Source organism: Oncorhynchus clarkii, chromosome 5 (genome assembly GCF_045791955.1).
Source record: "Oncorhynchus clarkii lewisi isolate Uvic-CL-2024 chromosome 5, UVic_Ocla_1.0, whole genome shotgun sequence".
NCBI lineage: Eukaryota > Metazoa > Chordata > Actinopteri > Salmoniformes > Salmonidae > Oncorhynchus > Oncorhynchus clarkii.
In genome coordinates, this window is record NC_092151.1 from 11,343,041 (window position 1) to 11,364,771 (window position 21,731).

At 42.9% G+C, this 21,731-nt stretch overlaps 1 protein-coding gene across 9 annotated transcripts in view; it reads left to right on the top strand.

Annotated features, from left to right (window-relative positions):
• Positions 1–21,731, top strand: part of LOC139408362 (3',5'-cyclic-AMP phosphodiesterase 4D-like) — a 302,623-nt gene that overhangs the window by 233,934 nt on the left and 46,958 nt on the right. For 4 of the 9 annotated variants that reach the window (XM_071152145.1, XM_071152138.1, XM_071152137.1 and 1 more), the window contains exons 2-6: positions 2,947–3,138; positions 5,502–5,564; positions 17,913–17,949; positions 18,225–18,301; positions 18,936–18,988. In XM_071152145.1, coding sequence (XP_071008246.1) covers positions 2,996–3,138; positions 5,502–5,564; positions 17,913–17,949; positions 18,225–18,301; positions 18,936–18,988 — 373 coding nt within the window. In that variant the 5' untranslated portion in view covers positions 2,947–2,995. Of the gene's footprint in view, positions 1–2,946; positions 3,139–5,501; positions 5,565–8,304; positions 8,429–17,912; positions 17,950–18,224; positions 18,302–18,935; positions 18,989–21,731 lie in introns of those variants that run through there. The other 5 variants (XM_071152142.1, XM_071152141.1, XM_071152144.1 and 2 more) reach the window with 2 other exon arrangements.

Here is a 21,731-nt window from a genome sequence, read left to right on the forward strand (position 1 = left end):
TGATGAAGAGGACTGTAGTTCCACACTGACACCATTATTATTATCATGAAGATGTCTGTTTCTAACGAAGAGGACTGTAGTTCCACTCTGACACCATTATTATTATCATGAAGATGTCTGTTTCTAATGAAGAGGACTGTAGTTCCACACTGACACCATTATTATGATCATGAAGATGTATTTTTATAATGAAGAGGACTGTAGTTCCACACTGACACCATTATTATTATCATGAAGATGTCTGTTTCTAATGAAGAGGACTGTAGTTCCACACTGACACCATTATTATTATCATGAAGATGTCTGGTTCTAATGAAGAGGAGTGTAGTTCCACACTGACACCATTATTATTATCATGAAGATGTCCTGAAGATGTCTGGTTCTAATGAAGCGGACTGTAGTTCCACACTGACACCATTATTATTATCATGAAGATGTCTGGTTCTAATGAAGAGGACTGTAGTTCCACACTGACACCATTATTATTATCATGAAGATGTCCTGAAGATGTCTGGTTCTAATGAAGAGGACTGTAGTTCCACACTGACACCATTATTATTATCATGAAGGTGGATTTACAGGAAATTGATTATGTACATGTAAGCCCTATAGAGTTCTATAACTGAGATTGACACTTCTACTCATTGATCACTTTTAGAAAGGGCTACTGTACTTTTGGACAATCCGTTCCTAAAGTTGTCGGCACTCCTAATTCAGAGTTTCATAAAGATTTGGTTAAACATTGAGAAGTAGGTTGTACAAATGAAGAACACTGAGACAGAATTCTTGTGACATGGATACGAAGCAAGACACAGGAGAAGTCACTGTTACACTTTTCAATACAATGGAAGAACTAGATCATGATGGCGTAGAAATGTATAGTCCCTATAGCCCTGTGAATCACACAAAGACTGACGTACAGGATAGAGTAGACAGAGGATAATCTGAAGCATGAATAAAGCCAGCTCTCATCATACCCCAGGCCTCCTTGTGAGGTGGCCCACTTCGGCTGAATTGTCTTCAGGGAGAGTCTTTAAACAGATAAGGCTGATGATGTAGGTAGGGGACCTGGTTTGGTCCCAACGTCACACTGGGGAATCCCTTGTGTGTGTGGTCCTGTGTGTGTCTGTACGTCTGTGTTTGTGTGAGCATGTTTTCAAGCATGCATCTGTCTATTGTGTGTGTGCGTGTGTGTGCAGGCTTTTTCCAAGTCTCCCCCTCCTTGTGCTGCCACTTGGCAGATGCTAACTTAGGGAACATGGGTGACATCCATTCTTAATCGGAGCAGGAGGACAATGACATCATTGTGGCTCGACTAACCAGCCTAATTAGCTGTGCTAGTTAACTCACCTGTGTCTATGTGTCTGGAGATTCCACACCTACACGCTAGTCTCCTATAGTCAGTTTCCTGACCTGTGTTGCTAATTATCACAACACAGTTCTACAGAGACTATACTCAGGTAGTTCTATAGAGACTATACTCAGGTAGTTCTACAGAGACTATACTCAGCTAGTTCTATAAAGACTATACTCAGCTAGTTCTATAGAGACTATACTCAGGTAGTTCTACAGAGACTATACCCAGGTAGTTCTATAGAGACTATACTCGGGTAGTTCTATAGAGACTATACTCAGGGAGTTCTACCGAGACTATACTCAGGTAGTGCTATATAGACTATACTCAGGTAGTTCTATAGAGACTATACTCAGGTAGTTCTATAGAGACTATACTCAGGTAGTTCTATAGAGACTATACCCAGGTAGTTCTATAGAGACTATACCCAGGTAGTTCTATAGAGACTATACTCAGGGAGTTCTACAGAGACTATACTCAGGTAGTGCTATATAGACTATACTCAGGTAGTTCTATAGAGACTATACTCAGGTAGTTCTATAGAGACTATACTCAGGTAGTTCTATAGAGACTATACTCAGGTAGTTCTACAGAGACTATACTCAGGTAGTTCTATAGAGACTATACTCAGGTAGTTCTACATAGACTATACTCAGGTAGTTCTACAGAGACTATACTCGGGTAGTTCTATAGATACTATACTTGGGTAGTTCTATAGAGACTATACTCAGGTAGTTCTACAGGGGCTATACTCAGGTAGTTCTACATAGACTATACTCAGGTAGTACTATAGAGACTATACTCAGGGAGTTCTACAGAGACTACACTCGGGTAATTGTACAGAGACTATACTCAGGTAGTTCTACAGAGACTATACTCAGGTAGTTCTACATAGGCTATATTCAGGTAGTTCTACATAGACTATACTCAGGTACTTTTACAGAGACTATATTCAGGTAGTTCTACAGAGACTATACTCAGCTAGTTCTATAGAGACTATACTCAGGTAATTGTACAGAGACTATACTCAGGTAGTTCTACAGAGACTGTACTCAGGTAGTTCTACAGAGGCTATATTCAGGTAGTTCTACATAGACTATACTCAGGTAGTTCTACAGAGACTATTTCAGGTAGTTCTATAGAGACTATACTCAGGTAGTTCTACAGAGACTATATTCAGGTAGTTCTACAGAGACTATACTCAGGTAGTTCTATAGAGACTATACTCAGGTAGTTCTACAGCGACTATATTCAGGTAGTTCTATAGAGACTATACTCAGGTAGTTCTATAGAGACTATACTAAGGTAGTTCTTTAGAGACTATACTCAGGTAGTTATATAGAGACTATACTCAGGTAGTTCTATAGAGACTATACTCAGGTAGTTCTATAGAGACTATACTCAGGTAGTTCTACAGAGACTATACTTACGTGGTTCAATAAGGAACTTTAACCTCTGGGGGTGCTCTGCAGAAATATTGTCCATAAATTACCTCAATGGGCAATAAGGGGTACATCTTCCTACGCTAATGAGCATATTTTTGGATTGTGAACACCTCTCTTTTAACATTTCATCTCTCTGTCTCTCCGTAGCTTCGATGTTGACAATGGCACATCATCGGGACGCAGCCCCCTGGACCCCATGGCCAGTCCAGGGTCAGGGCTCATCCTGCAGGCCAACTTTGTCCACAGTCAGCGGAGAGAGTCCTTCCTCTACCGCTCGGATTCGGACTACGACCTGTCACCCAAGTCCATGTCCAGAAACTCCTCAATCGCCAGCGACATGTGAGCGCAAATCTTCTACTTCTTCTCCCTTTCTAAACCATTGTTGATTGTGACTTTCTCTAATAATACACATTATAACCATTAAACTGATCATCTTAGCTGGCTAATTTATTTTGGCTGGCTAATGATCTAACGAGCTAACGAGCTAACGAGCTAACGAGCTAACTGGTTAACCATTGACATCCCTAATCTGAACAATTGTTCTAAAGATGTTAAAACAAGCATGTGTTTCCATCAGGAAACATGGTGTTATGTTATGCTAAGTCAAAGAGTGGTCAAAGAGTGGTCTTTAACAGTGATTGAAACTAAATGAAACGATCAATATGACATTTTTCATTGAAAGCGAAGGTGGATTTGGTGCCCCCTAAACATGACTTGAATATTATGTTCCATTTTGTCTCCCAGAGAGTTTGTTGAGGTCAGGTCAGGTCGAAAGTATTGGAATATATTCACTACTTACCTCCCCTGAAGTAATGAGCCTGTTATTCAGATGCCTCAATTGTAAATCACTCATCGGCCCGCCAGTATGTACCAAGTAGGTGACCTGTGGCTGAATTTTCCATACAAATGTAATACAAACTAATCCCTCCCAAGTTCAAATATTTGTAAGAAGATATTATTGAATGGCTTAAAATAATGGTCCTCCAAATGGGATTTTTGTGGCCTGTAATCTGGACTAGTGACTTTCATCTGAAGTAGTACATCTCATACAAGACTCTTTTCCCAGGAAGTATCATGAGTCTGTTCCCACTAGTCATCATGGTATATAAACCGACATTACAGACCACGGCACCAGGCCCTCTCTCTGTCTTCTACACAGCATGACTTTGACCTTGTTGACCTCGGCACTCAGCCATTGCAATAAATGCCCCTGAATATGCCCTCTGTTTACACAGGTAGCACAATTCTGATATTTGGCCCAGTTACTGGCAAAAGAGCTGATCTGCTTGGTCAAAAGACCAATTAGTGGTAAATAAAATATCAGAAATGGTCTGACTGTGTAAACACAGCTATAATATACTTTTGACTCAGTCACTCCTCTTTAATCAGAGGGTTTTTTATGGGAAATTACATGAAGAAACTGTGGAGCCCCTGGAGCAGGGGAGTTAGCAACTCTGGTCCTGATGTGCCGGGGGTACCTAAAGTTTTGCTTTAGTTTTGCTTTAGACATGGAATACCATGTTGGTGAAATGTATCCAATTTAATTGATCAATTAATGGATCTTCTCAGTTGGTGAAGTAATTAGTAGAGACAGGTGTGGTGCCTGGTTAGAACGAAATCCTGCAGTACCAGAGGAACTCAGAACCAGGGTTGCCTACCCCTGTCCTTCTGTCGCTCCACATACAATGGGATCCTCCAGTTTTTCCCCTAGGATTTTTTTCAGCTATGAATATAGGGGAAACACTGAATCCTCAATCCTCCATCTCCTCTTCCTGCTCTCCTCTCCCCTCTCTCTCTCTCTCTCTCTCTCTCTCTCTCTCTCTCTCTCTTTAATGCCCTATAAGTACATACCAGGACACTGTCCTCCATGTCGTCCTTCCATCAGGAGGCTCAAACAGTAGACTGAAGTCATGTTGTCCTCTCTCTGTTGAGAGACAGACAGTAGACTGAGGTCATGTTGTCCTCTCTCTGTTGAGAGACAGACAGTAGACTGAGGTCATGTTGTCCTCTCTCTGTTGAGAGACAGACAGTAGACTGAAGTCATGTTGTCCTCTCTCTGTTGAGAGACAGACAGTAGACTGAGGTCATGTTGTCCTCTCTCTGTTGAGAGACAGACAGTAGACTGAGGTCATGTTGTCCTCTCTCTGTTGAGAGACAGACAGTAGACTGAAGTCATGTTGTCCTCTCTCTGTTGAGAGACAGACAGTAGACTGAAGTCATGTTGTCCTCTCTCTGTTGAGAGACAGACAGTAGACTGAAGTCATGTTGTCCTCTCTCTGTTGAGAGACAGACAGTGGACTGAAGTCATTCTTGATTGTGTCTAAATATATGTATCCTACATGTTTGTCTTAACCTTCCGCAGTGCTGCTCTCAATGTTGCCTTCTGTTTCTCAGTTCATTCCATATGAGGATGCACATTGGCTATTTATGTCACTGCATCCTCTTTGTAAAAGGTGACAGAGTACAAACTAGGCACCGTCTTCCTGACTCCTCTGTTGCACCGAGGTCTAACTCCGTTGGTGTCATACTGACCTTATCTAAGACCATCTGGACAGAAAGTAATTCATCAGACTATCTGACCTCCCAGCGGGATAAACTGGGCAAAATATGTTGAAATGACCATGAATGACAGAGACCATGAATGACGCAACAAAACAAAACTGACTCGCTCAGTGTCCTCCATTTTGTATTCTTATCGATAGGAATAACCACCTGCAGAGGCCAGGCCTGACCTCGCGACGGTCTGAGCCCGTCATTAGTGGAAAGTAAGTGAGGCCCTGCGGACAAACTCCAGTCGCTAACACTTAGTTTCACCCCTTCTTCATAAGGGCCAATGCACTGCCATGGTTATGACACAATCAGTACCATGTTCATTTTTGACACCTGACTATTGACAGTCGTAACACAAACTGTTGTTTAGGAAAACTAGCTATGTAATCCCAATGTTACCCAGCCTGTTTGTCAAGGACCCCAGCTGTTGCACATTTTTGGTCTATTCAAGAAAAAACACATCTGATTCAGGTGTGCTAGTGTTGTAGCTGAAAAAATGTGTGAAATAGCTTGGGGTCCCCAAGAACCGGTTTGGGAAAAACAAAGCTAGCCAGCTAGCTAGTTTGCTAGCTCTCCCATGCAACGTTGTTTTGGTGACAACGGCAAAAGCTCAGTTTTCATAAGAGGACAGCTGTCGTGGCTCGTCTGCCACGTCAAAGGCTTGTTTAATGACGGTATCATTATGTCATGTATTGTCATGTTATGACAGTGTTATGAAGGCCTTATGACGGAGGCGTCTGCTAAAGTGTTAGCCCCCACCACACACACTAACAGCACGCGCTGACCATGCTGTTACGGACGAATGCTGTGCCTGTCTCTGCCTTGCTGCTCACACCTCACATCACAGACCACGTTAGACGCACGTGTCTCCAATACATCCTCATCTTTAATGCGCAGAATGGTAAAAATACAAATAAAACAAATGACCAGATTGAATGAGAATTCAAGAAATTTGTCTCCCTAAATTTGATTGACACTCACAGCCAGAGAGAGGCTGACGGTTTAGAGAGTTTTTAGACATGGTTTAGTATTCTGGGCATTAAAACCTCACCCCCCAAATCCTTCCCTAAGTGGTGCACTCTGGTAGATCTTTCCACCCCTGTGGAAAATTGCAGTGGAACATCCCAATGACATGGCATGAAGGGATGGATCAAAGTCTGGTTTATGGGTTTAGACTCAAGATTAGGCCTAGTCTCTGGGTCTCAGAACATTGTTGTCTCATCTAACATGTGTGATGGTCATCTTTGTTTTACGAAGACTGCATGGCATGTGAAGAAGCAGTGTTAGAAACTTCCCCCAACTCCAACCCCATCCTGATCATTTGTTTACCACTTTCTCCATCTCCTCATTTGAACAGAGTTGAAGTCATTGTAATAGTAGGCGTTTCGTAGCACTGGTCCAGTGTGCCTTTCTCAACTATTCTACTAAGTAGTTGAGAAAGGCACACTAACGCTCTGTACCAGAGCTAGGCGTTCTGATGCTTTTGTACACTGGACATTCATTCATTTATTCAGAATTCTTAGAAATACATTAAGATGCAAGATACCTACAGATGTTAAACTCAGTTTTGTTTTGACAAACATCCACAAAAGTGGAAAGTGTAGTCATCAGTCTGTCAGCAGATGGGATTTCAGATGGGATTTCAGATGGGATTTCATGTCACAGTACATCTAAAGCCATCACATTATCAGAACCAAAACTACAATTGTGATGAGCACAAATTAATGAATGACGATACAATCTGCAAGACAAACTGAAATTGAGAAGGTGACTGTGGCTTTTCTACAAAATGAGCAACGGTCTTCAAAGGGGTTTTAATTTGGCTCGGAGGAGGCTCGTTTGCTTACTCACCGTAACTCGACACCCCCTTTATGCATAATGCAAAGGCCTATGGGAGCTCTGTCATGAGCTTCCACTATAATCCCACCCGATATGCAGAAAGGGAAGGAGGAGCGCTATCAGGTGATGCCATCATAACATGTAACTGATATGTCTCCAGCGGCCTGAAAGAGTTGAGGATGGACGACCTAAAAGTGATTCGGCACTTTCAACATAGCCCGTTGACAGTGTGTTGTTGCTTCATAGCCAATTCGCCATTGTTGAAAATGATCTATCCTTGTCGATTGCTTGAACAGTCAGGCTACTACATCCAGGCTATACTACATCCAGGCTACTACATCCAGGCTACTACATCCAGTTTATACTACATCCAGGCTATACTACATCCAGGCTATACTACATCCATGCTACTACATCCAGGCTATACTACATCCAGGTTATACTACATCCAGGCTACCACATCCAGGCTACTACATCCAGGCTATACTACATCCAGGCTACTACATCCAGGCTATACTACATCCAGGCTACTACATCCAGGCTATACATCCAGGCTACTACATCCAGGCTATACTACATCCAGGCTATACTACATCCAGGCTACTACATCCAGGCTATACTACATCCAGGCTATACTACATCCAGGCTATACTACACCCAGGCTATACTACATCCAGGCTACTACATCCAGGCTATACTACATCCAGGCTATACTACATCCAGGCTACTACATCCAGGCTACTACATCCAGGCTATACTACATCCAGGCTACTACATCCAGGCTACTACGTCCAGGCTATACTACATCCAGGCTACTTTCAACTTCCTTTGCAATACTTACGGACAATTCCTGTTTAAGGGGGAAAAACATACTTTTATGCTGAATGAACACTTTGATAGTGATATTTAATGTGCAGTACGGGAGTCAAGAGCATCAGGGGAGCTAAGTTTAGCCAGCTTTATTTGTAGCACATTCCATACTAGCCATGTCTGATAGCGGCGCGTGAGAGTGGCACTACGCTTCCCATGGTACGTCGACCTTTCTGTGTGTCAGTTGTGATAGGGCGCTCAGTTAACTAGCCATAACTTGCGCCTGCGCGCATATACACACACTCAGACACACACACACACACACACTCGACAGACCGCAAACCTCAGGAGCCATTATGAGACCACGAGCGACAAAAAACATACGTGAAATGGGACGGTTCTTCAGCGAGCCCAATGACTATCGAAGAGGGTATGTTTCCTTTGGGAGTGACCTTCTGAGGCAGTGTTGTTCAATCCTGGTCCTTGGGCCCGGGGTTGTTCGAGCACTGTTGAATCAGATGTATTAGTGAAGGACTAGAATAAAAAAAAACACACCCTGTCTAGATCTCCAGGACTGAAAGACACTGGTCCCTCTGTCTACTGGAAATGAGCTGATGCCTCCTACCCCTCTATCCCTTACCCTACCCTGCTTCTCCCTGCACTAATGCCCGCTTAAGAGCACTCCTTCATGGGTTAGCTATCGAGAAGCTGCCACCCGACTCCTCCACTGTGTGTGGTTCCTCTGAGTACACTGGTATCCATGCATGGGACTTTTTCATTGTGTTAGCAAGAGAATGCATGCATTCTGTGTCCACTTCCAATCCAATGTATTGCAGCTTAACACATGCTTAACTGAACAACTACTTGGCCAACCATTCATTTGTTTCTTAATGAAGTGCTAAGCTTTATAAAATTTACACTTGTTTTTTTTCTGTTTGAGTTTGTAAGTAGAGAGGATTCTATGCACCAGTTGCTGAAAAACAATTGACACTTGAAGTTGAGAAACTTGTGGCGAGGGAAGATTCATCCTTCTCATCCGTTGTTGTTGAACAATTTGCTCAGAAAGTTTTTGTTTAAAAAAATCTGTAATATCTGCAGAAACTCAACTGTAAACAAGTCTTCATTAAAATGCTCATACGAGTCAAATAAGAACATTTTAGGCCAAAACTCTAGCTAAACTCAAACTTTAGCTTCACACAGCAGTAAGTAATACAACTATGCTAGTCTCAACTATCCTCATTCTCTAAGCAAGGGTCAATATGTCCAAGGCCAAAGACACATTTGGGGAAATCGATCGGTTCTCCCATGAAACAAACCCAAGTAGCTCTGACGCCACTTCTGGGGCAAGCAAGAGACAGTCAGGAGCTACTGAGGGGAGAGAGCGAAGGATAGAGAGTGAAAGAACTTGGCAGAGAGGGTTAGAAACGGATAGAGCTGAGAAAGAAAGAGGCAGGGAGATAAGTATTAGTGTAACAGATGTGAAACGCTAGCTTAGTTAGCGGTGCGCGCTAAATAGTGTTTCAATCGGTGACGTCACTTGCTGCTTCGTGGGTGACTGTTGTTGATGTGTGCAGAGGGTCCCTGGTTCGAGCCCGGGTATGGGCGAGGGGACGGTCTAAAGTTATACTGTTTCATTAGGATAGAACAGATAGTTGAGAGATTGAGTGCTCTATTTTTGAGGTGTGTCCTTAAAAACATGTGCCAATATGCCAATTTCAGACAGCGCACCTAGGGATGTTTAAGACCGACCAAAAGCTGGTCTTAGCGGTTACTCAGTTGGTTATGGCATTAATTTCTACATCGGACACCCACACAGTAGCCATATGTAAATCACCAATGTTTATGAAAATATCACAAGCAGAAAACAGTCAACAGACATTACACTTTTTTATTCATATTGTACATGATTTTTGTCCAGCTTCTGTGAAAAGGTTGGACTCATTATGCCCATTGCATAAAAGGTGTCAGAACATCAAGTTATTTAAAATTGTTTATTGTTTTCCGTTTATCATTTTGTCAATGAATGCATTTTCCACTTTCCTCTGTTGGACCTGTCAAATCGCGGGAATTCCGATCGTCTGTGGTGCTGAATCCATGTGTAAGTTCGAGCCCGGGCTGTAACACAACCGGCTGTGATCGGGAGTCCCATAGGACTTGACGTCGTCCGGGTTAGGGGAGGGTTTGGCCCAGCGTCGTCCGGGTTAGGGGAGGTTTTGGCCCAGCGTCGTCCGGGTTAGGGGAGGTTTTGGCCCAGCGTCGTCTGGGTTAGGGGAGGTTTTGGCCCAGCGTCGTCCGGGTTAGGGGAGGTTTTGGCCCAGCGTCGTCCAGGTTAGGGGAGGTTTTTTGGCCCAGCGTCGTCCGGGTTACTGGAGGTTTTGGCTGATGAGGCTTTACTTGGCTTATCACGCTCTAGTGATTCCTTGTGGTGGGCCGGGCGCTTGCAGGCTGACTCTGGTCGTCAGTTAAACAGTGTTTCCTCCAACATACTGGTGCGGCTGACTTCCAGGTTAAGCGGATGGGTGTTAAAACTAGCGCTAGCGTCCCACCTGGCCAACATCCGGTGAAATTGCAGAGCGCCAAATTCGAAATAGTCAAATTAAACATTCATAAAAATACAAGTGTTATACATCGGCTTAAAGATTAACTTCTTGTTAATCCAGCCGCTGTGTCAGATTTCAAAAAGCCTTTACGGCGAAAGCATACCATGCGATTATCTGAGGACAGTGCCCCGCTTACAAAAGCATACCATGTGATTATCTGAGGACAGCGCCCCGCTTACAAAAGCATACCATGTGATTATCTGAGGACAGCGCCCCGCTTACAAAAGCATACCATGTGATTATCTGAGGACTGTGCCCCGCTTACAAAAGCATACCATGTGATTATCTGAGGACAGCGCCCCGCTTACAAAAGCATACCATGTGATTATCTGAGGACAGCGCCCCGTTTACAAAAGCATACCATGTGATTATCTGAGGACAATGCCCCACTTACAAAAGCATACCATGTGATTATCTGAGGACAGCGCCCCACTTACAAAAGCATACCATGTGATTATCTGAGGACAGCGCCCCACTTACAAAAGCATACCATGTGATTATCTGAGGACAATGCCCCGCTTACAAAAGCATACCATGTGATTATCTGAGGACAGCGCCCCACTTACAAAAGCATACCATGTGATTATCTGAGGACAGCGCCCCACTTACAAAAGCATACCATGTGATTATCTGAGGACAGCGCCCCACTTACAAAAGCATACCATGTGATTATCTGAGGACAGCGCCCCACTTACAAAAGTATACCATGTGATTATCTGAGGACAGCGCCCCACTTACAAAAGCATACCATGTGATTATCTGAGGACAGCGCCCCGTTTACAAAAGCATACCATGTGATTATCTGAGGACAGCGCCCCGCTTACAAAAGCATACCATGTGATTATCTGAGGACAATGCCCCGCTTACAAAAGCATACCATGTGATTATCTGAGGACAATGCCCCGCTTACAAAAGCATACCATGTGATTATCTGAGGACAATGCCCTGCTTACAAAAGCATGCCATGTGATTATCTGAGGACAGCGCCCCGCTTACAAAAGCATACCATGTGATTATCTGAGGACAGCGCCCCATTTACAAAAGCATACCATGTGATTATCTGAGGACAGCGCCCCGTTTACAAAAGCATACCATGTGATTATCTGAGGACAGTGCCCCATTTACAAAAGCATACCATGTGATTATCTGAGGACAATGCCCCGCTTACAATACATCAATTGTCTTAAATAATGTATTTATTACTAACTAAGTAATTCACAGAAATGCATAAACAAACAAACAAACAAGGTAAATGTGGTTACATGAAATGATTGGAGAATGTGCCCTAGTGGGCTAAACCGCCTTGTTAGACAAAAGGGGAAGTGGGGGTCGACTAAGAAGTCACTACAGAGTGATAATTAGAACAATTTAAATGCTAATCCTTTGCACATGAAAGCTCACTCATTCGGGAACAATTGCAATCAATATATATATTTACGCTCAGTGTGTTGTCTTGATCGCTGGTGAAAAGTTTGTTTCTTTTGTAGAATTGTCCGTCTCTCTCCCTCTCTCTCTCTCTGTCGTGGTTATAGGGGATAGTTCAGAGTGACATTCATTCGTTTTGTTATCGATGGATGTTTCGGCGGTTGTCGTTCTTCGCGTTCAATGATACCGAATTCCTAGCTGCAGACTAGTAATTAATATCAAAGACTTGTTCTTATTCTGTCGGTATCGATAGTCTAAGAGTTTAACCACGTGGTATGGTTAAAAGATTCAGTAATGGTCTACAACCTTTGTCCTCCTAATGGAGAAAAACATGGTCTGCAACCTTTAGCCATCTCGTAATTGAGGTAAGCTCGGTCTGCTGATCGAAAACCCGAGTGGGGCTTTTATTCGGAAGGCAGAGAAGGGCTGTCCCAGGACGCCTGACCCTAACTGGGCTCAGGGGCGGTCCTCTGATTTAGTTAACTCCAATCCCCTTTTTGAGTTTTCCTTCAATAAACAGTCCAAAATCATATTACACAATTTTACACACAGTATCATACTCACTCATTCATCTTATACAACAATTAGATGTACACCTCATATCTGAGGCTATTATATAAACAGCGTTATGGTAATGTGGCCACACCGTCTCCCATGAGCTTCCCCAAGTTGTGACAAACGGACCAGTAGCTGGATTCTTCACCGATCTTTTATACTTTTTTTTTTTACCTTCTCCGGAACATGAAATTTGTCCGTACCTCAAGTTCTGTGAGGTGGAAGGATTTCCTTTGTTCTCCATGAAAATCTACTCTCTCTATACTGTGTGGCCTCTTTGACCACAGCAACCTAGTTGAAGGAGGCAAGGGGGAGGCAGGGAGAGGGGGATGGGGCTTGCTATACTCAAAGAGTCCAACGTCATGACATATGGTTGCAGTCACAAGAGTCCCAGCTATACAATATATGTTTGTTTTGTTTGATAAAGTCCCTCTTTATGTCCCAAAAACTCCAACTTTTGTTGGCTCGTTTTGTTCAGTAATCCACTGGCTCAAAGGCGGTCACGACATGCAGACAAATACATTCTAATAGTACCGGTAAAGTTCGTTGAAACATGTCAAACAATGTTTACAATTAATCCTCAGGTTGTCTATTGTCTAAATAATCGATAATATTTCAACCAGACAATAGCGTCTTCAATAGAAAAACAACGAACTGCGCGCAATCGGTCACACGCCCGAAACAGCTCTGGTTCATTCTACAGTCCACTTAGAAAATGGTCTCATTCTTCCTAATTTTTCAGAATACAAGCCTGAAACAATATCTAAAGACTGTTGACATCTAGTGGAAGCCAGAGGAACTGCAATCTGGGTCCAATACATTACATACTGTATAGGCATTCAATTGAAAAGTACCCACATCAAAAATATCCCAGGTCCTGGATGGATTTTCCACAGGTTTTTGCCTGCCATGTCAGTTCCGTTATACTCACAGACATTATTTTAACAGTTTTGGAAACTTTAGAGTGTTTTCTATCCAATACTACCACACATATGCATATCCTAGCTTCTGGTCCTGAGTAACAGGCAGTTTACATTGGGCACCTCATTTATCCAAAATTCTAAATACTGCCCCCTACCCAAGAGAGGTTAAGAAGCGTAGTTTGGCGAGTCATGTTTCGGAGGACGCATGACTCGACCTTCACTTCCCGAGCCCATTGGCTGAGCGATGAGACAAGATCAAACTTAGGGAGGAAAAGGGGGTAAAAAAAAAACAGCTAAAAAAAAGATGTGTGTTTGTTTACTTTGAACTACAGTCTGTTTTCACTCCAGTCACTACTGGCCATATCAATGCCGATGTCACGACTTCCACCGAAGTCGGTTCCTCTCCTTGTTCGGGCAGCGTTCGGCGGTCAGCGTCACCGGTCTTCTAGCCATCGTTGATCCACTTTTTACTTTCCATTTGTTTTGTCTTGTTTTCCTACACACCTGGTTTTAATTTCCCTAATTTATTGTTGTGTATTTAACCATCTGTTCCCCCCATGTCTTTGTGTGGAATTGTTTGTTGTAAGTGCTTGTGCACATGTTTACTGGTGCGCTTCGGGTTTTGTATCCATGTTTGTTATTTCTTGATGCCGTTGGTTTTGAAATTAAACAGCTCCGGCTATTACCTAGTTCTGCTCTCCTGCGTCTGACTTCCCTGCCACTAGTTACGCACCCCTTTACAGCCGATGGAAAGCTATAACTATATATATATTTGGGAGCAGTAGCAGTGAGTGGACATGTCTCCTTTCTCTTTATATTGGATCTTTTTCCGGCTCCTGTGAAACGTTTGGATGTGTGTAAAACCTTCCATATTCTTACATATTATACGCCCACTGGGAGCAAATATGGTTCCTATAACTGTATTTAGACACAGCCTGTTTAAAACAAGTGGTGGTTTCGTTTTATTAGAATTTGATCAAATGTATTCACTGTCTTTTTAAGTCTCATCAATAGTGAATGTAATCCTACTTATTGACAACGTTTGGCTTGTCCATGGCTCGGACATAATGCATTTTACAGTAGGCCTAAATCAGTGGAAATGCTATGTTTACAATATATTTTGATATTGAAGCCATGCAATTACTGTTCATAAACATGTTCAACATATTTAGCAAATATGGGATAGGCCTACATTTTGTTTCTGTAGGCTATTTAACAAACTGTGTTATAACGGACTAACATTTCATGCAATATATAAAAGACTGTAAATACACAACCTGAAGCAACCACATATTTAGCCATGTAGCATGTTCTGATTGGCCAGTGAGACAGACAGAACAACAGGGAGGCCAACCAAATGGCTAGAGCAGAGGATCAGTTACGTTCTTATTGGCCAGTGAGGGGTCAAGCCTCTACACACCTTCAACTTATTTATTCTTCAAAGACCAGCCCTTTCTCGCAATCGCCAGCTACTGCGCCCATAATTCTGGTTGTGAAAATAGCAAAAATATTCCTAACACACCCCCGAACCTTTTGTGCTACTGCCAGTGCTAAGATTTACCATTGAGTTAGGTTTGTTCAAATAGAGCCCTGGTTGTGTTAAACAGAAACCAATAGAAATGAGAGAGAAGGGTACTAAGATCTCCATTGTGGACACCAACAGTGGGTAGAAAAACTTGGGGGAATAGAGACAGAGTGGAAGAGATACAGTAGAAAGAGAGGGAGTAGCGACATGGAGGGAGACAGATGAGGCCATAGAAAGCAATGACTGTGAGAGAGAATAGCTTTCTTAGCGGCTGTAACTGTCCTTGTCTCTCTGTCAGCGGATGTATTTAGACCTGACCTTTGGGAGAGTACACGTCCTTCATTGCCTAAGAGTTTCACAGCTCCTCCATATGGACAGACAGTCAGTAGTTGTCAACAACAGAATGGGACAAGTGCCGAAACACTCCAGCTACATTGTGTTATTATATGGAGGGTTACAGACCAGTTAACTAGGCCTAAGACCCCTAGACTTAGCGAGTGCAACAATATTAATAGGCTAGTTTATCGGTTTTGTAACACATGGATTGAGGAATTGATAATTAAGGTCATTAAGAGATAGATTCAGTGCAAAAGGGTATAGCGGGCGCACAGTTCAAATAAATAATCATACAAATTATAAATATTAAACATTTAGGTACATACAAGTGTCTTATATCGGTTGAAATATTAAATTATTGTTAATCTAACGGCACTGTCCGATTTACAGTAGCTATTACAGTGAATGCATGCCATGCAATTGTTTGAGGACGGTGCCCCATATAAAAATATTTTTCCACCGGCACATGTTTCATAAATTTACAAATAGCGATTAAATATTCACTTACTTTTTGAAAATCTTCCTCTGATTTGTCATCCAAAGGGTCCCAGCTACAACATGTAGTGTTGTTTTGTTAGATAAAATCCTTCTTTATTTCCCAGAAAGTCTGTTTAGTTGGCGCCATCGTTTTGAGTAATCCACTCGTGCAACATGCATAGAAAGGAATCTGAATATCTACCCCTAAACATTGTTTCAACAAGTCAAAATACGTTTCTATTTACTCCTCAGATACCCTAAAATGTAATCAAACTATAATATTTCTTACGGAAAGAACTATGTTCAATAGGAAACCGATTTTTGCAGGTTCGTCCTTTCTTCATGGCGCGCGCAAACACACATTTTCAAGACTGTGTCCCTGTACTAAAACTGATATTTCTTATTCATTTTGGAAGTTACAAGCCTGAAACCTTGAACATAGACTGCTGAAACCCTGTGGAAGCCATAGGAATTGCATCCTGGGATATAGAATTGAGTGTGCCCTTATACTTGCCATTGTAAGAGCATGGTCTCTCTCTCAAAAAAATTCTGGTTGGTGTTTCTTTGGATTTTCTCCTATCATATCTATTGTGTTATATTCTCCTACATTATTTTTACATTTCTACAAACTTAAAAATGTTTTATTACTAATGGTACCAGTTATATGCATATCCTGGCTTCAGGTCCTGAGCAACAGGTAGTTTATTTCGGGCACGTCATTCAGGCGGAAATTGAGAAAAAAGGGGCCTAGCCTTATTTTATTTCATAGTTGATTGTGTATGGGCACATGATGGCACATGATGACACAATAGAAGACCTAAGTCAAGATGTCAGCATTCAGGCTGCATCAACGGTCCTGCTCGCACTTTCCCCAAACATCTGATACTTCTGCATTCACTGGTGCAAAAGGATGACTACTTTCATTAAACTCATGTTTTGAATCTTTGTTTGACACCGTATGCTTTTCCCCCTGCCTTGCTGTACCTTGTCACACAGACAAACCCTATATTCCAATACAATACAACTACATTTAATATATTTAAAAAATAATCAGTTTATTAGGTACACCCATCTTGCCTCCAGAACGGCCTGAATTCTTCAGGGCATGCATTCTACAAAGTGTTGGAAACGTTTGTTACTCAATTGGTATCAAGGGAACTAACGTGTGCCAGTAAAACATTCCACACACCAGTACACCAGCCTGTACCATTGATACCAGGCAGGATGGGTTCATGGACTGATGTTACTTACGCCAAAGTGTCCATGTCCTGACTGAACATGAAACAACAGCAACCAAGATTTATCAGATCAGGAGATGTTTTTCTACTCAATTTTCCAGTGTTGGTGATCGCGTGCCCACTGGAGACGCTTCTTCTTGTTTTTAGCTTAGTAGTAGAACCCGGTGTGGTCGTCTGCTGAAATAGCCCATCCATGACCAGGATTGACGAGTTGTGCGTTCTGAAATGTCGCTCTGCACACCACTGCGCCGTTATCTCTCTGTTTGCGGGCCTGCCTGTTGGCTAGCATGATTCTTGTCATTCTCCTTTGACCTCTCGTCAACAAGCTGACTGGATGTTTTTTGTTTGTTGTACCATTATCAGTTAACCCTGGACAAGGTTGTACGTGAAAAGTCCAGGAGGGCTGTCATTTCTGAGATACTGGATGTGGGGCGCCTGGCACCGACAATCATACCACACTCAAAGTCACACAGATCACTCGTTTTGCCTATTCTAACGTTCAATCTAACAGTAACTGAATGCCTCGATGCCTGTCTGCCTGCTTTATATAACAAGCCACAAACACGTGACTCACTGTCTGTAGGAGCAATTCATTTTCGTGAACGGGGTGGTGTACCTAATAAACTGTCAGGGTAAGTGTATATTGTATATATATTTTTTCTATCGCCGTATATGGTTAATCTGTGTTGACAAATGCATGTGATATCTTAACATGAATTTGATTTTCCTCACATTTCTTTTTCCAATGAGATAGGAGGACCGGGATGTGTATGCTTTCACATTGTAAATACACCATCTTCCTCTTCCTCCTCCTCTTCCTCTTCCTCTCTTACAGCCATGGCGACGACTTGATAGTCACACCATTTGCACAGGTCAGTGCCCATGTGCTCCACTTTCACTTTTGCCCCAGTGGGCAAAACTGATGAAAATGACATCATTAAACCATATAGCAGGTTTTGCCTGCTGGGTAAACCTTTATCATTTTTTAGGACCTGACTCTTACCTCAGTACAAGTTGCTTCAGATAATGTCGAAGGCCGACATGTTTTTGATACACTAAGACATTGTTTATAAATTAAGGACGTTATTGCTGTTGACATGATGTCACATAGTGTCCGATGTGTCCCGCTGTACTCCACCATGTGTAGGTACTGGCTAGTTTGAGAACGGTACGGAATAACTTTGCTGCTTTAACCAACTTGCAACAAGACAGAGCCTCAAACAAGTGAGTATATTCATTGTAGTGTATTGCTAAACTGTATGAGTGAGTGAGTGAGTGAGTGAGTGAGTGAGAGGGGGGGGGGGGTGAGACAGAGACAGATGGAGAGAGAGAGAGTGAAAGGGGGGTGAGACAGAGACAGACAGAGAGAGAGAGAGTGAGGGGGGGTGAGACAGAGACAGACAGAGAAAGAGAGAGAGAGTGGGGGGGGTGAGACAGAGACAGACAGAGAAAGAGAGAGAGTGAGGGGGGGGTGAGACAGAGACAGACAGAGAGAGAGAGAGTGAGACGGGGGTGAGACAGAGACAGACAGAGAAAGAGAGAGAGAGTGGGGGGGGTGAGACAGAGACAGACAGAGAAAGAGAGAGAGTGAGGGGGGGGTGAGACAGAGACAGACAGAGAGAGAGAGAGTGAGACGGGGGGGTGAGACAGAGACAGACCGAGAGAGAGAGAGAGTGAGTGGGGGGGTGAGACAGAGACAGACAGAGAGAGAGAGAGTGAGACGGGGGGGTGAGACAGAGACAGACCGAGAGAGAGAGAGAGTGAGTGGGGGGGTGAGACAGAGACAGACAGAGAGAGAGAGTGAGAGGGAAAGACATCCCTGATCAAACCCTTATTTCTCTGTGGCTACCTTTAACAGGCGGTCCCCTATGTGTAACCAACAACCACCCATCACCAAGTCCTCTTTCTCAGGTAAGACCAACACACACACACACACACACACACACACGGTACTGCAACCAAGTGAACCGATATGACAGCGGACCTCTTTCTGTGAACTGACAGTTGCTTTCTTTCACATGAAGATCCTGAGTGAACTCTTTCAATCACAAGTGCCATGTAGTGAATTGAATTGACCAACCATTTTCCTCCGTGGGCATCATAGGTAATCTACAAACGTCTTCCAGCGGGCGTTGCAGTAGCATATACAATACCTTTCTGTGTTGTTGTCCAGTAAAATCAGGAAATAAGTCCACTTCCCAATTTTCTGAGTAAAACGTATGTGCATGGACTTACATGTTTTTGGGGCTTCTATTGTCCACTTTGAACTTGGAATGCATGCCTGCGTTTCATTGGGTTTGACGCTGATCCTCTGAAGTGTTTGTATGTGGGAACATTTGCTATTGAGCCGTGCCAGAGGACAATGTTTTGGTTGGCCTCAGTCCAGTGTCGTGTTCATAAGAGCACGCGACAGAAAATGGAAATTAGTATTTCTTATCAGATAAGTCCAGGTAGTCGCTCCTTGTTTACGTCAGTTTTATTCTGTTTGGTGCCTAATGAACAAGACCCAGTCTTGTTGGTTTGTCATATGACAGGGAGCACATCTGGCTCGGTTCTGATACAGTGCATCCTGCATCCTTCCTTCATTCCTTGCAATGATTACAGATCTGGATCTGGGAGGTTTGGATTGGTTAATAGGCTTTCACTTATCCAATCATGTCATGTCAATCAATACCTTGGTGTCTGGTTAGACAGCAAACTCTCCTTCCAGGCTCACATTAAGCATCTCCAATCCAAAATTAAATCTAGAATTGGCTTCCTATTTCGCAACAAAGCATCCTTCACTCATGCTGCCAAACATACCCTCGTAAAACTGACTATCCTACCCATCCTTGACTTCGGTGACGTAATTTACAAAATAGTCTCCAACACTCTACTCAGCAACATGGATGTAGTCTATCACAGTGCCATCCGTTTTGTCACCAAAGCCCCACCTGTATGCTCTCGTTGGCTGGCCCTCGCTTCATATTCGTCGCCAGACCCACTGGCTCTAGGTCATATATAAGTCTTTGCTAGGTAAAGCCCTGCCTTATCTCAGCTCACTAGTCACCTTAGCAGCACCCACCCGTAGCACGTGCTCCAGCAGGTATATTTCACTGGTCATCCCCAAGAGCTGGGACCAAAGTAACAAAGGCTACCATCAGTAACACACTACGCCGCCAGGGACTCAAATCCTGCAGTGCCAGACGTGTCCCCCTGCTTAAACCAGTACATGTTCAGGCCCGTCTGAAGTTTGCTAGAGAGCATTTGGATGACCCAGAAGAAGATTGGGAGAATGTCATATGGTCAGATGAAACCAAAATATAACTTTTTGGTAAAAACTCAACTCGTCGTGTTTGGAGGACAAAGAATGCTGAGTTGCATCCAAAGAACAACATACCTACTGTGAAGCATGGGGGTGGAAACATCATGCTTTGGGGTTGTTTTTCTGCAAAGGGACCAGGACGACTCATCCGTGTAAAGGAAAGAATGAATGGGGCCATGTTTCGTGAGATTTTGAGTGAAAACCTCCTTCCATCAGTAAGGGCATTGAAGATGAAACGTGGCTGGGTCTTTCAGCATGACAATGATCCCAAACACACCGCCCGGGCAATGAAGGAGTGGCTTCGTAAGAAGCATTTCAAGGTCCTGGAGTGGCCTAGCCAGTCTCCTGATCTCAACCCCATAGAAAATCATTGGAGGGAGTTGAAAGTCCGTGTTGCCCAGCAACAGCCCCAAAACATCACTGCTCTAGAGGAGATCTGCATGGAGGAATGGGCCAAAATCCCAACAACAGAAAACGTATTATAACAAAGTATTGAGATAAACTTTTGTTATTGACCAAATACTTATTTTCCACCATAATTTGCAAATAAATTCATTAAAAAATGTTTTTTCTCATTTTGTCTGTCATAGTTGAAATGTACCAATTACAGGCCTCTCTCATCTTTTTAAGTGGGAGAACTTGCATAATTGGTGGCTGACTAAATACTTTTTTGTCCCACTGTATATGTATGGATCAGTTATAGCCCCATGGTATAAAGGAGAAAAGGAGACATGTTTTAAGTGTTTGGGGACTGTAGTGACTTCTGAGGTGCATTGGTGAGTGATGGTGGTGTTACTATTGGAATTACATGGTGAGTGATGGCGTTGGTACTGCAACACCAGTACCAGATGTATACAGCAGAGGGAGACAAAGATCATGTTTTACACATTGGTGCCCTGTTGTGCTTTCTAAAGCATCTTTAAAGTTGATGATTCAAAGGGCAGTAATACACTGGTCTTTAAGATTGGTTTCTTGTCTTAACTCAGCTGTTTTTTTCACTCCTGCTTGACTCTAATACAGATTTGAGCTTGAATACCACTTGCCATGTTATTGTAGGGCTATCATGAACATCTAATGATCCTACACTGGTGTCTCTAGCATAGCTGACTGACACAGGACTTGTGACGTTCTAAAGTTTGTGTGTGTGTTTTGTACCCGTGCCATTTCCGTTGTTGCATAATGAAGTTGTATTGGATCTGTAAAAGAAGCCACTGGGAAAAGTAATGGTACCATTCTAGTCCATTAACCAGAATAATCCAACCCAGTTTGATCCTTGGCACCTGCTAATACTAATTGATTCCACTTGATTATGTGGAGGAGGAGCTCTAGACTAGACTTCATGGCCAAAAG